This window comes from Pseudorasbora parva, chromosome 9, assembly GCF_024679245.1.
Source record: "Pseudorasbora parva isolate DD20220531a chromosome 9, ASM2467924v1, whole genome shotgun sequence".
NCBI lineage: Eukaryota > Metazoa > Chordata > Actinopteri > Cypriniformes > Gobionidae > Pseudorasbora > Pseudorasbora parva.
In genome coordinates this window covers 8,041,965-8,063,021 of record NC_090180.1, presented here as the reverse complement: position 1 = coordinate 8,063,021, position 21,057 = coordinate 8,041,965, and the positions used below count along the sequence as shown (strand labels likewise).

The window sequence follows — 21,057 nt, the reverse complement described above, 5'->3', positions numbered from 1 at the left end:
CATAACAGATATATGCGTAGACTCAATTAATTAAATGCAAAACTGGAAAAAAACACATTTCACACGTGCATATTGACCCGTGAATGCCATACCGAACAGTTCAATATTATATTGAGAATGGCATCCCTAACATACATTTAAAAAACACTAATCATTTAATAATGATAACTGTTAAATAACTGTAAAATAAATAAACTGTTATATATATATATATATATATATATATATATATATATATATATATATATATATATATATATATATATATATATATATATATATATATATACACAGTATATATTAATTTAATTTATTTAGACAAAAATACAATAATAACGTCCATTTATCTGTGATCAGTTTTGATCAGCTAGGGTTTATAGGTGCATCCAGTATAAGGATGATTATTGGTAATTGTGTCACGTTTTTGTTTAGACATTGAGGGTTAGCCGAGGATCACCTAAGAACAGTGATATACATAATGAATGCCCCTGGTATAGGGCACTTGTTTGTCAGTTCGACCACGCAGAGTGTAGTTGCTGACAAAATCACGCAAACATTGACATGCTTTTTTAGAAGAGCAATTAACATGCTGGCTGCCACTGTCTGTCCAACGGCGTGAACAAAGCCATTAGCCTCTGTGAATGCAAGCGACCCTTGTCCTCAATGACTGCTTTATAGATCCATTTAAATTCATTAGCAGTCAACCGGTGATGAATGGATTTGATTAACGAGAAAATGATTAATTTAATTTGGTAATTAAGAAACAGGAGATTTTTTTTGGTGTGCAAATCTGAGGACCACAAGCTAACCCGGACAGCTCTCCCTCACGCCAGACGTTAGCATGAGGCCAAATGGAAATTCACAACATATGCCTTTATACTCCCATCCAATCAGTTTCCCACATCCAGTGGTTTCAGTATGATGCATGTCCATATGCCGTGTCCTTAACTGACTATAAATGTATCAGCCTGTTGAATCTAAAAGACCCTAAAATGATTCTGCAGAGGTACAAGGTAACCTTAAAGAGACTAAATCACATCGCACCATCTTATAAAGAGAAACACTCATTTGGCCTCGGTCCCTGCGGTGAAGTGTTGCCATGGTGCTGCGTTTTTATACACTCAGCTGTGCCTCCAGATGCTTAGGTTACCGATATGACAACATCTGGGCCTGTCCCCAAATGTCTGCTTTAGTTTTTTTACAAGCAAACTCATTTAAGGATAATCTGCGTTTTCTGAGGAACACCACAGTCTGGAGTGGGCCCGTAAATTGTGCTCAAATGAAGGCTTGGCACTTTCCATTAGCCACTTTACAGTTTAAATCAAATCTGGGAAATATAAGTAAGCCAAAGCATCACTAAACCTTGCTTTGTTCTACAGATCTACAGGGAAATGATCATATGTGACCCTATACCACAAAACCAGTCAGAAGTCCCACAGGTATATTGGTGGCAATAGCCAACTATACATTGTATGGGTCAAAATTATAAATTTTCTTTTATGCCAAAAATCATTGGAATATTAAGTAACGATCATGTTCCAATGAAGATATTTTGTAAATTTCCTACCGTAAATATATATAAAAATGTAGTATTAGTAATAATATGCATTGCTAAGGACTACATTTGGACAACTTTAAAGGCGATAGTCTCAATATTTAGATTTTAATATTGCCCTATCCTAACAAACCATACATTAATGGAAAGGATGGATGTATACATCTCAATTAAAAAGGTTTTGTGTCCATATGAAGTATTGAATCTAAAGATTTTGAAATAAATGAAAGGTCCCATTCTTCGCGTGTTTTCAAAGCTTTGATTATGTTTACAGTGTGCAATATAACATGAGTTCATGTTTTGCGTGTAAAAAAAACACAGTATTTTTCACACAATTTACTTATCTGAACACCTCTGTTTCCTCTGTCCTAAAAACGACCTGATGATTTCCTTGTTCTATGAAGTCCCTCCTTCAGAAACATGTAACGAGTTCTGATTGGGCCAGCGCTTCCCGTGTTGTGATTGGACAGCAGCTTAGCACACTTTGCCCGAAAAGGTCCCGCCTCTTACCATAACGGGGAGATGCAAGCGCTGAATGTGCGCTCTTCTCCACGTGGGAGAGCAACAGGACCACGCCCCCTTTTTTGCGTGTTCTTGTGGGTGGAGGGTTAGTCAGCAAACCTTTCTAGTAACGTCATTACATCCCTGCACTTCCTGCTGTAGTCCAAACCGGCCGTTCGCTGTAGGCTTTGAAAGGGAACTTCTGTTAAATAAAATATCTCGCTTGGCATTGAACTTTGTTAAATAACAGGTATTATTTATGCTCTAACAGCAACATTACACACTAACTAAAGTTTGAAAGATGGAATCACGAAGAACGGGACCATTAATACTTTTATTCAGCAGCATTGATGTATGAGATTGATCAAAAACATTAAATACATTTACACTTGTTACAGAAATTCTATTTAAAATTAAATGCTGTTGAATAAACTTTCTAATCCTTAAGTTGTATCACAATTTCCACAAAACTATTAAGCAGCCCAACTGTATTCAACTGTATTGCTAAGAAATATTTCTTAAGCAGCAAATGCGAAAATGATTTCTAAAGGATCATGTGGCAAATTCAGCTTTGTAATCAGGAATAAATTAAATAGTTACAATAGAAAACGTCTTGGTTAGTATGTAACCCTCACTCCCTGAAGGAGGGGACAGAGACGTTATTTTGACCTGACCAACGTATTGGGATCGCAATACATGGGTGACGTCGACGTTACGTCAAAAGTGATCGACTGAAAGGGAACATCGTGGTTACGTATGTAACCCTCATTCCTTGAAGAAGAGAACAGAAACTTTACGTCAATGTCACCAATGTATATAGCGATGCCAATACTTCAACGTGATGTTGAGTGTGACCGACTGAAAGGGAATCGTTATTTTAAATTGTAAAAATATTTCACAATGTTTCTTTTTTTTTACTGTGTTTCTGATCAAATAACTGCAGTCTTGGTGAGCATAAGAGATTTAAAAAAAAAAAAAAAATCCTATATGCCCCAAACTTGTATCTGCTGCAGATGTCATTGTGCAACCCCCCCCCCCCCCCCCCCCACAAAAAAAAAACAAAAAACAACAACAACAACAACATAAAAGTCATGATAAGATAAGAGAAAGCAAGTGCAGGCCACATACAAAATTGTGTTTAAAGTTCGTGTTTGGATTTAGATTAGATTTGTTTTATCCTTCTGGGCTTTTGCAAGGATGCATGGCTTAATGAGAACTGAAGCAACACCAGCTGTAATCAAGACAGGCACAAGCATAAAAATACTGCAGAAGCACGCAAGATATGTTTCTATCTGAGTTAGTTTGTTAATTTATGCAAAAAATAGTAATATGAAAAACAATCACGAAAATAATTTACGGATAAAGCAGCGTTTCCATCCCATGTGTTCAAGAAAGCATAATCATAATTTTTGGGGAAATTGCCACACAATGGAAATGAAAATTGTTGTCACTCGGGAAGCCACTCTGACTCTTATCAAATGTGATTACAAAATGCTCTATAATGAACTTCATGTATTCTAGTGATCAGCAGCAAATACCTTGTTTCTGGAACTGACAGCAGGTCAGATAGTTCAGAAATGGAGCAGACATTTTAAATGCATATTTAATTTTTTTTTTTTTTAAAACAGCATTTTTGTTTTAATTTTGTTTTTACTCTTTCAAAATGCTCACAAAAATACAATGCAAGTCAAATTTTTTTTTTTTTTTTGGTTGCTATTTTAAAAAAAACACCTTTTATATTGATCAAAAAGATTTATATGTTAGATAAATGTTGATCTTTTACACAACAAAATAAGAAGGAATAAAATGGTTCTTGAACAGCAAACCAGCATATTCGAATCATGTTTTTTTGGCTGCATCAGATTTAAGTTCTGTAATCAAGTGAGCCCCAACGCTTATGAATCCAGTCTATGTCTGGTAACATTTTGACAAAATTGTGTGGATAATTTGTTCCAGGCACATCTGTGGTTGAGGTTAAGGCAACTGACGCAGATGATCCCACATATGGAAACAGTGCCAGAGTTGTGTACAGCATCCTTGAGGGACAACCCTATTTCTCAGTGGAACCAAAGACAGGTACGCAGAAGTTACAAATGCTTATTTCTTTGCGATATTGTCAGTAAAATATTCCGATACTAAAGTGTTGAGATTTAAAGCATATCAAGCATTAGATTTTTGAATCGTTCTCATCCGTCAGTCTCTTTGGCTAAACAGTGCGCAGTGCACATTTTAATTAAAATTAGTTTCTAAAAAAAAAACCATACTAAAAAACAAGCATGCTTTCCATTGTAACTTGAGTCGTGTGTTCTCAAGGCGATGACGTGGTAACCGCCAGTTCCTGTAATGGAAACATGAAAACGTCAAGAGACCGCTACTTTGATTGACTCACTTAAAGACAGAAAAAGTTGATGGGACTTGTGATGAAGTTACTGCCGCACATTAACAACTGATTACAGGGAATGAAATCCTTAATGTAATCAGCACTCTAGCTGTCACTGAGGTCATTTCCACATATGGACTCAATCAACGGGGTAAATTACAAACCTTGATTAAACTTTTTCTCCCTTTTCTTTTAAAGTGTACAGCTAAATTTAGAGATGCAACCACAACATGTGGAGGAAAATGAAGCCAGATATAGCAAATAGCAGCAGTTATTGATTAGGATTTATCATAGCTTTCTGTGTGCAAAAAGGAAGTACGTACTATTTAATCCCTCTCAGTGTACTAAGAAATAATTCCAAAACTAACAATGACTTGGAGAGGAAATTGATTTACAGTCCTGCACTGGCTTCACTGAATTTGACTCATCGATGAGAGATCCATTATGATATGTCCTAACAAATCTGGAAAAGGTCCTTGCTGTTTAGATTACTAAATGGTAATCCTATTTTAATTGATGGGCACTCCATATCCCTGTAATACAGAAGTGAAGCGATCCATATTGTAATCTAGATGCTTTTTCACAGCCTTTTCAGGACAGGAGGATGTTATCTTTACACAGTACATCTCATGCACCAACACCCCCAATATTTCTTAATTAAACTACACAACAGTACATTCAGTAAAACTATTCTGAAAATAAAACACCTGAACTTTTCTGTGCAGGCATTGTAAGAACAGCTCTGCCCAACATGGACCGGGAAGCACGGGACCAGTATCTTCTGGTAATCCAAGCCAAAGACATGGTCGGTCAAATGGGAGGACTCTCAGGCACCACGACGGTGACGGTCACACTGACGGACGTTAACGACAACCCACCCCGCTTTTCACGGAGTATGATTCTACTACTGACTATAAAGCAAACGTAGACTTGAGCCATCATTAAGGCATGCTGTCTGTCTGCATGAGTGCAATCTGAGATGTTTAATAACTTGAGCTGATCTTGTATTATCGAGATCAAGCGTTTGCTGTAGTTGCTGTGTAATAATCAGGTAGATGATCTTCTGAATAGAACTGAACAATCTTCTTTTATAATAGAGGATATTTTAGATAATTGTAATAGTCATTTCTGGTCCTATTTTAGCTGCATGATTCCTTCACCACCATCAGTATGTGTCCGGGAATGTGCAGAGCTCAGACTGTCCTCGTGCTTGCTATATCTATAGAGTGGCTTACCTGCTACGGAGCAGAAGGATACATTATTAGCTCAGACCCGGCCCTAACAGCTGGGTGATAAGGATGGAAAAAAGAGAAATAGCATCATCAATAACCTCTGCGTGTGTGTGTGTGTTTTTGCCGGGTCTCTTTTGCAGAATCCTATCAGTTTGCCGTGCCTGAATCCCTGCCTGTGGCGTCAGTGGTGGCCAAGATAAAAGCCTTGGATTCTGACATCGGACCAAACGCTGAGATGGACTACAGAATTATAGAGGGCGACGGCCTTGGGGTGTTCAGGGTCGCGCCAGACAAAGATACCCAAGAAGGAGTCATAACTCTGCAAAAGGTAGGCCATAGACAGCCCAAACCTTATATGTACTTTCAGCGCCATTGCTATGACGGCAAATAAGTGAAGGCAATGCAATTTTTATGCCTGTGAAGGGAGTGTGATGTAAAAAGTCTGTATATTCAGATGCTGTCAGAGGTTAATTCGAGGCTTCGCGTACAGACACTATCAACGATCATTTCCATTATAAGAACCCTTTGAGTTGCAGCCCAAGTCATGTATTCTATCTGCAGAGTAACTCTACTGTTACATGCCTTAATGGTTAACACATTTATTGATAATTGAGAAAAATCTTTATCGAAAAGTCCATGAAAAAATGGGTTTTATGTGACCGGTAGTAGAACACATGGAGTATAGGTCTATTGTGTTAATGCATTTACAAACGACAAACCTCCAGCAATTAGTTTAAAGACTGGGTTAAATAGTTGAAATTAGTGTTTTATTCTATTAGGAAATAAGTAAACCTTGCCTGGCTTAGATTCAAAAAGGACAATATAGCATTCCTATGCAGCAGTACGGCACAAATAATCAAATAAAATGACAAAATTATAAATTAAAGGGAAATAGATAGATAGATAGACAGACAGACAGACAGACGGATAGACAGATCGACTGGTGGGATAAAATGAAGTGCTGTTAGCAGCTGGGTATGACCCATATCAAGACCTCCAGCCCACCTACATTTGACTTCTGACATTTTGCTTATGGCCAAAACTACCCTTTAGGAATAACACGTATGATAAAATTCATTGTTTTGTGTTTTAACATGAATTCAGTATTCAACAATTTGGTTAAAATATACTGCATTGCTGGAATTTCGCTGGATCACAGAGTTCTCGAAAAACAGACCTCGGGCAATCAGGTTCCATGACCAGACCTCACAAATTGTCACCGTGACTACTGGTGTCCTCCAGGGACATGTCCTCAGCCCTCTATTGTTCTCGCTGTTGACTCTTAGCCTGGTTGCCAGGCACCCCGGCAACCATATCATCAACTTTAGAAATGACATCGCAGTGCTAGGGCTCATCAATAACAATGATGAGATATCATGCAGAGAGGAGATGAGAGACCTAGAATAATGTTGAGGAGTCAACAACCATCTCTTAATGTCAACAAGACAAAAGAGATAATTGTTGACTTCAGGAAATCAACAGTGTTTGGAAACTGCTCTTCCTCTCGCTGGAAGCCCCTACAGTGCAGACTGCTCAGCATGTTACTTCCCCCAAGCAGTGTATTAAAGAAATTCAGTAACAGCATGAAGGACAATACTTTGGCCTTCAGCTTTTTTGTCCTTCTTCATTCTGGGAGAAGCCTCAGGAGCATACACTCCTGAACCACTGGACCCGAGAACAGTTTCTTCCCACAGGCGATCATGCTCCTCAAGTGCTTTGACCCACCTTACATCTACCCATCCCTCTTGCTTGTGTGCCATTTTTTTTATAGAAATAAAAACTCATGTAGGGGCATTTTTGCACCCATGTCTTGAATTCTGTGTGCTTTTTAATGTATTTAGCTTGCACTTTTTACCTAAACCTATGTACATTCAAACTGAACTCTGCACAGAGCTTAATTTTTACTATCATAGTGCAATGTTCAAAAAATGTCCAGTAATGGAGAATGCATCCTGAGATGACTATTAAAATAAAGGTACTCTATGGTCTAGGCAGGTATATCATAATCCATCAATAAAGTTCTGGGGTGTGTTTTACTTCTAGCATATATTGTTTATATTTTATACAAAAATATTTGTGTCCAACTTTATTTCAAATGATTCACAAATAGCTCTATTATAAATATGTTTTCAATTTCTCAATTAGAATTACTTTGATATTTTTTTGTTGGGCTTAAAGAAAAAAATTAAAAAGGAAACTTTGGAGTTTGGTATAACATTTTATTTTTCTTCGTTTAAAAAAATACATTAGTGTGCATCAGTTCTGTTTTACTACTTAATAAATATAAAATATTGTATTACTTTTTACTTGGTTACACCACTTGACATTTACACAGAGAAATTAGATCGAAATATTTGTAGAAAAAGATTTTCAAATTATTATGTAACAAACATGAGTCGAAGGTAATATGTCCAAAAAACTTGCGTTTTGAACTCTGCATGTTTGTATATAGAGTGTTTTATATTTGCACTGTGGTTTCCAGGGAAACTATGTAGGATAGAATTGACAATAAACTGACTTTGACTTCTCATTTTAAAGCTACAGTTAAATGTTCACAAGTGCTGGATTTGGCTTTGTTGCACCCTCAGGGATGTTATGTATTGTCAATGATATGAAGGAGGCACGGAAGGTAGTTTTCAATGCGTTGCATATTACAGCAGTCAGGAGTGATAAATGACTATATGAGAAAGTATTCCACAAGACATTTTCGGCATCATGTATCTCTGTCTTAAAATCAATGTACTGCTTTGACACCGTTCTTTTCTGTCCTGTCAATCGATAGCAATACTTAAATGAAATATGAGAACTAAAAGGAGAAGATCAAGGGTTCTTGGATGCATTATATATCTACACACATCATGGCTAGATTTCAAATCTGAACTGTTTTTGACTTGTCTGGATGCTTACCACATATTCTCTGTCCTTGTTTATAATTTCAAAACTATCTCTTCAACACTTTTCCCCCTCTCTCCCTCCCTCCCTTCCTTTGTGCTCTTTACCTCAGAATCTTGACTTTGAAACAAAGTCAAGCTACACTCTGAAAATTGAGGCCTCCAACAGGAACATAGACCCTCGGTTCTTGTCTCAAGGACCGTTCAGTGATACGGCGATGGTGAGGCTGACTGTGGAGAATGTAGATGAGCCTCCTATCTTCTCCCCTCCGCTCAGTAAAATGGTCGTCTCCGAAGCTGCTAAAGTGGGAACCATCATAGGAACCGTCTCTGCTCTGGACCCGGACTCCACCAATAGTCCCATTAGGTAAGGCTTGGCCTCGTGGAATGACTTCACACCGTAGTGATACTGGTTTTATGAAGGATAGATTAAATCTCGAGAAAGACTACAGCTTTTTAATTAAAGCTTAAAACCTTAATAAAAAATATAAGACCTGATTTTCAAATATAGATACTATCTAGATTGTCTTTAGCTGGATTGCAATCTCCCCTTGCAGCGTAATATATCTCTGGATAGAGATCTGATCACAAACCTGCGCAAAATGGCTTATGAAAAAATATTTACTACCGTTCAAAAGTTTGGGGTCGGTAACTTGTGCTCACTAAGGCTGCATTTATTTCATCAAACATACAGTAAAAACAAAGATGTTGTGAAATATTGTTACAATTTAATATAAACATTTTAATATATTTTACAGTGGGCTTTTTCTTCTTCTTCTTTTTTGATGGTAAATCTGAATTTTCAGCATCATTACTCCGGTCTTCAGTGTCACATGATCCTTCAGAAATCATGGCTTATCATATCAAGGAACATCAAGGTCTTCTTATTATCAATGTAGGAAACAGTTGTTCTGCTTAATATTTTTATAGAAACTGAATCTTTTCTAAATATTTTTTGATCAGTTTAGTCATGGGCTACTGGAGTAAGGTTAGATGCCATTTCAATTAAATACAAATATACCACCGCTTACTAAATGATTGATTGGGCCAGACAAAATTTGGAAATCACTGAACTACTTACTGTGGCAATAGTGTAGGGGTAAGACACATGGCATCAAGTTGACGCAAATCAAATCAAAGGTTCGAATCTGCCTTTTGCCGAACTCACTCTACTCCCTTTTCCCATCACATATCAGATCGGAAAGGCATTTATTTTCAATAAAAATGGAAAAAATATTAGAAAAGTGGAAATAAAGCTTCTAACGTGTTTAATAATAAGTGTTTATGGTTTAGGGGATAGGTAAACAGACATGTGCTGAATTAGAGACGATAAAAGTGAGTGGGTCCAATATCATTGGTCGTAAAAAGGGGGTGGTTCTTGTCCCACCCACACACAATGGTTTCGACGCCCATGAGTTTAGTGCATACTTGCTGAATGAATTTCTTTTTAAACAATTAAATATTACTGACCCCAAACTTTTGAATGGTAAGGCGCATAATACTGTTCACATAGTTGCATGCGAATAAGGAAAACGCATTGAAGGTGTCATAGTTTGTCTCGGGTGACTTCGGTCAGTTGCTGTCTGATGAGTTAGTCACATAAATGCATGTCAATATAAAGGAGGCCTAAGACAGCACATATTCAAATCATTAGTGTCATTATTATTGCATTAAATTATTTTATTTATGTGGGAGTGGATGCAAATGTTGACTGTAAATGAGTAGTGGGGCTCAGTTGTACTGTGCTAAAAGACAAATGTTCATAATTAAGTAGTTCTGAGCCCAAGAGCCACTGAAAATAATGATTGCTGCTGGGGCTTGTAGCTTAAGGGCATATCTATAGAATTCATTTAAAAGTCAAAGCTTGAAATCCATTAAAACTTTTTTCCAGGTATTCAATTGACAGAAACACAGACTTGGAGCGATTTTTCAACATTGAGTCATCAACAGGAGTCATCAGCACTGCTAAGCCATTAGACAGAGAGGCCAATGCTGTACACAACATCACCATCCTGGCTACTGAAAGCTGTGAGTGACCTCAAATTACTTTATGCAATTACGGAGCTAATTTATATGGTTACTGTTATGGTTTGAAGGTCTTCTGGAGATTTGTGAAGGTTACATTGACGGTAATTATCTTTCTTGGCTGAAACAAAGAATAAAACACAAAATATGATCTGTGAAAGAGGCCTGATTTATATATATGTGCTAAGGCACTCCTTTTTATTATCGAACAAGGTCTGTCAATTACAGAATCTGCTACTGCTTGATTTGTCCTTCATAATTGAGCTCTTCTAAATGGTTTACTGAAAGATAGCCTACTCGCTGTACTTTCGGCTTGTGTGGTGTTGTAAGTGATGAGCAGCTGCATTTCGTCTTTTTGCAATCCTAAATTCTATTAGGATGAAATCCTTCATAAAATTTCACAATGAATATCATTATCTCATGGCTGCCTCGTCTAACAGTTAGCGCTGCTCTGGAGTGATCAATATTTCAAACCATGTCCTACGTGCGTGTCGCACCTCTCTGTCTTGCCGCACAGCAAATATGGCATAAGTGTTCAATCTATGTGAGTGCGCTCTGGCCGGGATGGGAACAGATGCTGCGCCGTAGAGTTGACCGCTGTCCATTGGCACCTCCAGAATCCGTGTAGCTTGATCGAGTCTTGTCCTGATTGTAGCCGATGGGCAGAACAGCAGCTTCCTCTCCGCCTAACTTTTTGATGCTAGTTTTCACCGTGACCTTCACTCAAGTGCATCTGTTTTTGCGGATCCCCTGCAGTCTTCGCACAGACAGCTATAACCATATTGACTTGAGTGATGGAAGGGAATAATATCCATCATGTGGTTACATTTTTAACCCATATCCATAAATGTGGATGCACTTAACCAAAGTTTGCAGGTTCGCCCTCATAGACAATCAGTCATTGTCACAGGCATCCATAGTCTCTGAAATGGGTTTTGGCAGAGAAGATTGAAATGTCCTTTTCTATTTGTCTGTGAGAATGAGACAAAGGCTTGCTTGCTACCAAAAGGTAGTCTCAAAGTCCTTTGTCTGTGGGCGATGTTTGGTAAGGTGTTAATGGTCCCGAAAATCATAAAAGAAGAAATCTCAATTTTGGAAAATGGCTGTTTTAGATTCTAATGGCAACCATTTTTCAAAGGGACATTCGGGATAAAGTTTCTTTGTATGCTAGAATCTCTTTGAAGAGAAAAGTGCCTTTTTACAGTTTTCCATTTTTCACTTTAGAAGATGGCAATGTTAATCTTTAAAGAGACTCATTTTAATATTACTGTAACGACTGAATAAAAACTGATAGTTTTTCTTTTAGACACATTTGTTTAAATTTTTTAGATTATTTTTTATCAGACATTTATTGGTCGTAACATGAAAATAATTATTGACTTACAATGTCAGAAAAAAGGTACATTGCTGTCACTGGGGCAGTACCGTAGGTACAAAACCAAAAGGTACTAATATGTGCTCTTAAAGTACTGATCTGTACCAGTGATGCGCTGGTTGATCCAAAATGAGCAAGTGCCTGCGGTCACCTGCGGTTACCCGAGGTTTCGAGTTATCCAAAAATATTTTTAATGATATTCGGGTCGTGGTCGGTCATGTTGTTTGAAATAAAGATGCTAATTAAATCTTTGTCATTTATATAATACTAGACACAATTTACTATGAAATACAGTGCATTGCAAAAGTATTCGGCCCCCTTGAACTTTGCGACCTTTTGCCACATTTCAGGGTTCAAACGTAATGATATGAAACTGTAATTTTTTGTGAAGAATCAACAACAAGTGGGACACAAACATGAAGTGGAACGGAATTTATTGGATATTTCAAACTTTTTTAACAAATCAAAAACTGAAAAATTGGGTGTGCAAAATTATTCTGCCCCCTTAAGTTAATACTTTGTAGCGCCACCTTTTGCTGCGATTACAGCTGTAAGTCGCTTGGGCTATGTCTCTATCAGTTTTGCACATCGAGAGACTGAAATTTTTGCCCGTTCCTCCTTGCAGAACAGCTCAAGCTCAGTGAGGTTGGATGGAGAGCATTTGTGAACAGCAGTTTTCAGTTCTTTCCACAGATTCTCGATTGGATTCAGGTCTGGACTTTGACTTGGCCTTTCTAACACCTGGATATGTTTATTTTTGAACCATTCCATTGTAGATTTTGCTTTATATTTTGGATCATTGTCTTGTTGGAAGACAAATCTCCGTCCCAGTCTCAGGTCTTTTGCAGACTCCATCAGGTTTTCTTCCAGAATGGTCCTGTATTTGGCTCCATCCATCTTCCCATCAATTTTAACCATCTTCCCTGTCCCTGCTGAAGAAAAGCAGGCCCAAACCATTATGCTGCCACCACCATGTTTGACAGTGGGGATGGTGCGTTCAGGGTGATGAGCTGTGTTGCTTTTACACCAAACATAACGTTTTGCATTGTTGCCAAAAAGTTCACTTTTGGTTTCATCTGACCAGAGCACCTTCTTCCACATGTTTGGTGTGTCTCCCAGGTGGCTTGTGGGAAACTTTAAACGACACTTTTTATGGATATCTTTAAGAAATGGCTTTCTTCTTGTCACTCTTCCATAAAGGCCAGATTTGTGCAGTATGCGACTGATTGTTGTCCTATGGACAGAGTCTCCCACCTCAGCTGTAGATCTCTGCAGTTCATCCAGAGTGATCATGGGCCTCTTGGCTGCATCTCTGATCAGTCTTCTCCTTGTATGAGCTGAAAGTTTAGAGGGGCGGCCAGGTCTTGGTAGATCTGATACTCCTTCCATTTCAATATTACCGCTTGCACAGTGCTCCTTGGGATGTTTAAAGCTTGGGAAATCTTTTTGTATCCAAATCCGGCTTTAAACTTCTCCACAACAGTATCTCGGACCTGCCTGGTGTGTTCCTTGTTCTTCATGATGCTCTCTGCGGTTTAAACGGACCTCTGAGACTATCACAGTGCAGGTGCATTTATACAGAGACTTGATTACACACAGGTGACTTCTATTTATCATCATTAGTCATTTAGGTCAACATTGGATCATTCAGAGATTCTCACTGAACTTCTGGAGAGAGTTTGCTGCACTGAAAGTAAAGGGGCCGAATAATTTTGCACGCCCAATTTTTCAGTTTTTGATTTGTTAAAAAAGTTTGAAATATCCAATAAATTTTATTCCACTTCATGATTGTGTCCCACTTGTTGTTGATTCTTCACAAAAAATTAGTTTTATATCTTTATGTTTGAAGCTTGAAATGTGGCAAAAGGTCGCAAAGTTCAAGGGGGCCTAATACTTTCGTAAGGCACTGTACATTGGCAAGGAGGATCCTCTGCATTCCAGAATCAACTGCAGCAGCGCACACATTCAGCTCCACAGGTCGTGTCATAGAAGTGAGAAGAAACCATCTCAACCCAGGGACAGTTGATTCAATATTATTTCTACACAGTGTGAGAGGAAAGCTTAAAATAAGTAGGAGAATGTTCTATTTTAGGCCACCAGTGGCACATTATAGCCCTTTTAACTCCTTTCCTGACGCGGGACAAAATGCCTAATTGGCGATTTCCCAACATGTTGAACTGAGCAATGCCATTGTACCATTTTAATAAGCGACTTTTAAACGCATATAGCTCAGTAATGTCAGTTGTATGCATTTTCTGAGAGGGGGGCGGGATTTTTGTTTGGAAAGTCAGAGGAGAGACGCACACTTCGATTAGACCGGAGAACCACATGCAGGATCTTAATTGTTAAGAAAAAGAACAAAATAAATTGACGCTACGATGACATTTACTACTTTTAAAGAACGCGGATCAGGAAGCGGGTTGGGTAAAATATTTTCTTTTTTGCGGTCCGAGTTGTGGGCAGGTTAGTTGAAAACGTTGGTTGGGTGCGGATTGTTTATACATTGACCTGCGCATCCCCTATATGTACCTTTAAAGATACTAATATGTACCATTTAGGGGTAAGTAATGTACAAAGATGGACCTTTGAACATTTGTACCTTAGGGCACCGCACCTTTTTTTCTGAGAGTGTATCGTATTGATAAAAACCTAACAAATCTGAGTACCTAAAATAAGCCCAGAAATCAAACTCAATTTCTTTTTCAAAACAGTCCTTATCTTGTAATCACGAATGACAGGGAAGGTCTGGGGATAAAATCATGGAAATCCATTGGTCAAAAAAAGTGCAGATCTATTACATTTGTGACTGCACTTAACACGGCGAATTATGAGGGCCCATGGGCGTCAGTTTGTGACATTATAGTCACCGGCACGACAATGTTCTTAACAGGCGCTGTCCGTGCCATCGATGCTGAGGCAACTTATCACCCGTTTTATTGTTTAGAGCATTGTAAAGCCAGCTATGATACGCATCCAACGATGGCAGTCTGCCTGGATTTAATTCATGGTAGATCTCTCATCCTCTAAAAAGTCATATTAATAGATGAATTAGCTCAAACCGCTCACCGTTTCTCTCCTTCCACCTGCAACTCAGCATGTTTCCTGCAGGTGTGTACGAGACGGAGGCAGATGGGCTCTATATATCTTAGGGTGAAAATAGTGGGAGGCGTGAGTCATATATTTACTAGCGCTGTTTTGTTGGGATATGCTTTTTCCCTAAACCAGAACAGCGCTTGGATTAGACAGTTAGGCTGAATTCTGCTAGCCAGATAAAGAGTCAAGCTAGTGTGTTGCGTACAATAAATCACTGTGTTTTCAATGGAAATCAACTCCGAATGAGCCAGCATATTTCCAGCCCACTGCTGCTGTGTGTGTTCACACCTGCAGAATAGATTTATTTTTGCTCTCCATCAACCCTTTTGGCTGAAGACCACGACCGCGTTTTGTCCTCGTCGATGCCCTCAATATTACTACTGGTGCCAAAATGATAGAAATCTCATAATGACAGGACAGCTTGCAAAAATGGAGATTTCGCTGATTAGCACACAACTGAAATGTTTTGTAGTGCATTGTGAGCATACACGAATGTGAGGATGTACAAGCAAACAGCAGTCAGCCCACTCAAAGAATACTAGCAGCTGCGTCTGTTCTGGTTGACTAGAGGCAGTATGCCCTCAACAGGTGTTTGCTGTTGGCTTGTGCTTAAGCACCAATACCATTTGAGATATCTACATTGCATAGTTACACAACAAAAATAACCTCACGCCCTTGTGCAGTCTGTTAATTTGTTGATTGCCAAGTGCAGCATGCCTGGTGGTTCAAAAAAAGATCACCTTATTTGCTAAAAGTAGATGTGCACACTGCACAGGGCTTAACGTTGAAACCATTAATGTATGTACCCGAGTTGACCAGAAAAGGCCCTTACGTCTGCTGTTTTGGATCCGATTGCTGATAAATGGGATGATGTTGCGATTGGCCTGTATATTTTGACAGCTCAAATTTGATTCAAACTCACATAAAATTATATTGCGTGTATTGCTGCAGTAAATTTCCTGGAGTCTTTTTTTTATAGCACTCATGGGAGCAGTGAGCAACAAAAAAACCCCAGCAGCTAATTCCTATTTCAGTTTGCTATATTGCATCAATCGCAGTGACTATCATGTTTTAAGATTTACTCCTCAGTGCAGCTTTGTCTATTTTGTCCCTCCCAAAGGGTCAAATTGTTAATGTACAACTCAGCTTCAAATATGAATGTTTGTTTCTCTGGATAAAACAGGCCGAGTGAACAAAGCTTAGGCAGCCGCAGTAGGAGAAGTACATTTGCAATCACTTGTAAGGACATCAATGGGAATATCAACGCAATCAATCTCGACACAAATGTAGCTAAATGGCTACTCGGCACACTCATATGACAACTGCTTCTCTATGTTTATTATACACTGATGCATGATGAATGTAATTTATGCTATTAATAGCTTTGTTTTATTTGTTTTATTTTTTTATTTAGGATTTTATTATTGTTATTTTATAACATACATATTTTCATAATACTAATTATTTGAATGCTAAATTACAGAAAAGGATGATTTAAAGGCCCCAGCGAGCAAACTAACTGTGACTATGGCCAGAAAGATGGCAAGGCACATATTGGAATAAATGCGATCTATTAAGCAATGAAACACATTTACATAAATGAAACATATTGAAATGAATGTGTTTTTCCTCATGTTTTTTTCCTCTGTTAGCCTGTTCAAGCGTGTATATTTTTCTCTGTGATTTCAGTGGATCCGTCGCAGGTTGGGAAAGGAGTGGTTCTGATCACAGTGATGGACATTAATGACAACGCGCCAGTCTTTGCCATAGAGTACGAGACCTTCCTGTGTGAAAACGTTGGGCCAGGACAGGTATTGTGGGTCTTGATTCTTCAGCAAAAAGGCTTTTATATCAAATGTGATTTCAATACTCTCGTATAGTGCAAATAAATAAATCTTCTCTTACACTGCATAAATTGTGCACTTACTGTTAAGAGCAACTAATAAATGAGAAAAGAGATTCCTGAGATCTGATTTGATCCAAGGTTATAATAATGCGCCTTTTATTTTCTACTATTATATATTCTACTACTACTGTTGTGTACTATTGTTGATAGAACTCAACCAGAAAGTATCTGTCTGGACCTTAGTGCTGATCCATAGCCAGTACATAACAGCGAGAGCCACAGATGGACAAAATGATAACAACAGGATTCTAGTGACTTTCTGCTGCAGATCACTCTAATCAGGGGATCAAAACATTGTGCGCTCATGCAGAAAAAGCTTTACACGGATGCAAATGAGACAGAGGTGACTGTGGCATGAAATTGGTTTGTTGGGGAGCGTGGCATTGTGTCAAATAGCCAAATGTGAGGTCCTGCAGCAGGCAATTGCAGAACACAAACAAGCAAACTGACGGATTCCTCATTTCCGAGTCAGAAACATGCCCTGATTCAAACACATTCTCTGTCACATTCAAATTCGAATGTTTGTCAGAACGTCATTACTAAAATGAATGTGGTATAAAGGGCATTACCAATGGCACATGATAAACGCTCGCTATGAGTGCATGGAGAAAACATGCAGGACCTTTGTTCTGTCCCGATGGGAACGATAAAAGCCACTGACAAATTTTGTGACTTGATGCACCATTGATTTAGAAAGCCCTGGGTAATGTCAGAGGACCAACAGCAGTGGTGAAAACAAGACTGGAGATTGTACTCAACTAGAGGCACCTTTCCTTCATGGGCCGCATTACCATTACCCCTCCATGAAAGCTACATGAGACATTTTCTGACACTAGAACAAGAACACTTGATTTGAATATCATAGAAAGAAAAAATAAATAAAATAAATCCTGTTCCCACCTCAGAGTAATGGAAAAAATAATCTGTTTAATGTTGAGTTTATTTTTTTTAAAGTGATTATTTGATTAATCACATCCAAAATAAGTGTATATTTATATAATATGTGTGTGTGCTGAGTATAATTGTGTATATACAAATACACACTTCTTCATGTTTATATTTAAAAAAATATATATATATATTTTTATATACACTCCTGAACAAAATCTTAAGACCAGGGGATTCATTGCAAGTTTTACACATTTCGCACTGGTGGATCATAACCGGGTTGTAAGTGCTGCTTCAAAATGCCAAAAGAAGAAACAGGAGCAAGAGACAAAAACTAGAGAGTAGGCAATTTATTGAAAACTGCATTTAAACTGAAACAGGCCGTTCATCAGCTGATCAAAAGTTTAAGACCATAGCCCAAAATAAATGCACAAGTACTAAAAGTGTCAAAAAAGTACTCAGTAGTGAGTAGCCCCACCGTTCTTGTTGATCACTTCAAAAACTCGTTTCGGCATGCTTGATGCGACTGTTTCCAGGAGGCTAGTGGGAACGTTGCTCCATGTGGTGAAGATGGCTTCACGAAGGGCATCCACGGTCTGGAACTGACGTCCATTTTTGTAAACTTGCCTTGCCATCCATCCCCAAATGTTCTCAATGGGATTTAGATCAGGGGAACACGCAGGATGGTCCAAAAGAGCAACGTTATTCTCCTAGAAGAAGTCCTTCGTCAGGTGGGCTTTGTGAATTGCAGCGTTGTCCTGTTGAAAGACCCAGTCATTACCGCACAGACGGGGGCCCTCGGTCAAGAGGGATGCCCGCTGCAACAGATCCACATAGCCAGTCGCCATTTGACGCCCCTGCACAACCTGAAGCCTATGGTTATTGGGCTGCAGTCAGCATCAGTAAGGGCCTTAATTTGTGTCGAGGATCGACCTGTGTCTTCACGGACAACCCGTCGGATCCTGCGGCTCAGTGCAGGTGAAATCTTTTTGGGTCTACCACTTGACTTTTTTGTCCCATAACTCTCAGGATTTTTTAAGAAAAGTAAAATGACGCTTACTGCGTCCAACCTCAGCAGCGATGGCACGTTGCGAAAGGCCTTGCTTGTGCAGCTCAACAATCCTGCCACATTCAAAGAGAGAAAGCCTTTTTGCCTTTGCCATCAGGACATCTTGACAGTATGACTGCTTGAAGGACAATGACATGAAAGCCATATTTTTGTGCAGATTTGACCTTTTTATGGCTATGGTCTTAAACTTTTGATCAGCTGATGAACGGCCTGTTTCAGTTTAAATGCAGTTTTCAATAAATTGCCTACTCTCTATTTTTTGTCTCTTGCTCCTGTTTCTTCTTTTGGCATTTTGAAGCAGCACTTACAACCCGGTTATGATCCACTAGTGCGAAATGTGTAAAACTTGCAATGCATCCCCTGGTCTTAAGATTTTGTTCAGGAGTGTATATTATATATAGAAAATGTATCTTATATATAAATATAACATTTCTTCTTAAATATATAAATGCATCTGTGTATATTTATATATACATAATACTTATACACTGTACACACACACATTTTTTATTAATACTGAAATATGAAACCCACTTAATTGTTTAATTAACATCTTAGAGAGATGCTGTATATTTAGAGGCGTGTTAATAGTCAGGCATTTGCAGATGTGTTTGAAATTCTTATTCATTTAATTACAATGTTTTTATTAGTGTATCAGAAATTGACTTGATCTGATCAGTTCTTTTGGGAGCAGGGGAAGAAGACTGAAGGATGTTTTTCTTTTTCTTAAAAAAAATAATTCCTCCCACAAGAGCGCTCAAAACAAAGAGAGAACAAACAGAACAAGGCTACAGGGTTTACTGAGCATGAGATACAATCCCCTGTAGTGGCATGATTGTCTGGGCCATAACAATTAGTCCTGGCCTGCCGGTGTCCCAGAGTCACAGGGAACAGTGTTTGTTTTGCCTAAATGAAAAGGTGCTGGTGGGCTCTTTTCACAAATGCTATCGCAGCCTTGAAGCGCATTACTGAAGTCCCCCAAGAACACACTCCATGTGTTTTGGACACACCAGACTTCCATCACTCCTAACTTTCAGAGCTCTCTCTCATATTAGAGGCTAAATTACTTTCCCACCTCTCCGAGGAACAGTAGAACGGTCTCTCATTCACTGAATAGAGATGAAAGCGTCTGTATGTTTTCATAATGATTTAGTTTCCCCCGTGATTCATGTTCACTTCCATATCTTCAGCCATGGGAGCACTTGAGCGATGCAGCAGTGATAGTCAAATGCTGTCTCGATTGCACGGATCTCTCCTGTGATTCTCAGCACGAAGACCCTGTCCTTATCACGGCCCTTAAAACGCTGTACCTGCAGAACAGAGGCTCTCAGACATCCTGAAGTGCTTTTGGAGACCAAATCTAAAAGTCAAAGCCTTTGAATGAGGCGTTCTTGAGCTGTTAGACAAGGAATTTTGAGCAGACTGAGTGTTTGCCGTGAGGCACAATATCATCAACAAACAGCATTGGCACTTTTGCGTTCTTTGTCACTTCAGTGCCTTGTAAAATAGTCGCAAATGCTGTTTGTCTATTTGCATCTCAGGCAAAATAGGCTCTCTTTCAGCCAGCTTTTCATGCCTGTTGTTACATTATCTATGAGTGTGTCTCCACTTCGTTGTTTTTGTACACCTCATCTGCACATTTGTATATTTAGAGTTTCACACCTGCTCCATCAAGAAGCCAGCCCCTCTGAAAGACTGTATGGAGCTATTGAATTTGAATTCAGAATTGCCTGGAGGAAGAATCAAGTGTTGCCTTCTCTGCCAATTTAACTCTAGAACACGATTGATTTCACCATCCAGCTAGGTTCATCTTTGACTACCCCTTCAAGCTCAACATCAGGAAGATCAGCCCATTCCTAACAGAGCATTCAGCACAGCTTCTAGTCCAGGCCCTGGTCATTTCTAGGCTTGACTACTGCAATGCTCTTCAGGCTGGACTTCCAGCATGCGCAATCAAAATGCTTCTAATGATTCAGAATGCAGCGGCATGTCTTGTCTTCAACGAGCCCTTGCCACTGGCTACCACTCGCAGCTAGCATCAAGTTCAAGGCGTTGACGCTTGCTTAAAGATCCACCACAAGCTCAGCACCCGTTTACTTCATCTCGCTCCTACGAGTATACACCCTCACCAGAAGCCTTTGC

General features: G+C 38.9%; 1 protein-coding gene across 1 annotated transcript in view; it reads left to right on the top strand.

The window, feature by feature from the left end:
- cdh7a (cadherin 7a) overlaps positions 1-21,057 on the top strand; it is a 62,818-nt gene that overhangs the window by 25,451 nt on the left and 16,310 nt on the right. Inside the window, exons 4-9 of the mRNA XM_067453702.1 lie at positions 4,013-4,132; positions 5,162-5,329; positions 5,809-5,996; positions 8,673-8,926; positions 10,451-10,587; positions 16,742-16,863. Of these exons, the coding sequence (XP_067309803.1) occupies positions 4,013-4,132; positions 5,162-5,329; positions 5,809-5,996; positions 8,673-8,926; positions 10,451-10,587; positions 16,742-16,863 (989 nt within the window). The remainder of the gene's footprint in view (positions 1-4,012; positions 4,133-5,161; positions 5,330-5,808; positions 5,997-8,672; positions 8,927-10,450; positions 10,588-16,741; positions 16,864-21,057) is intronic.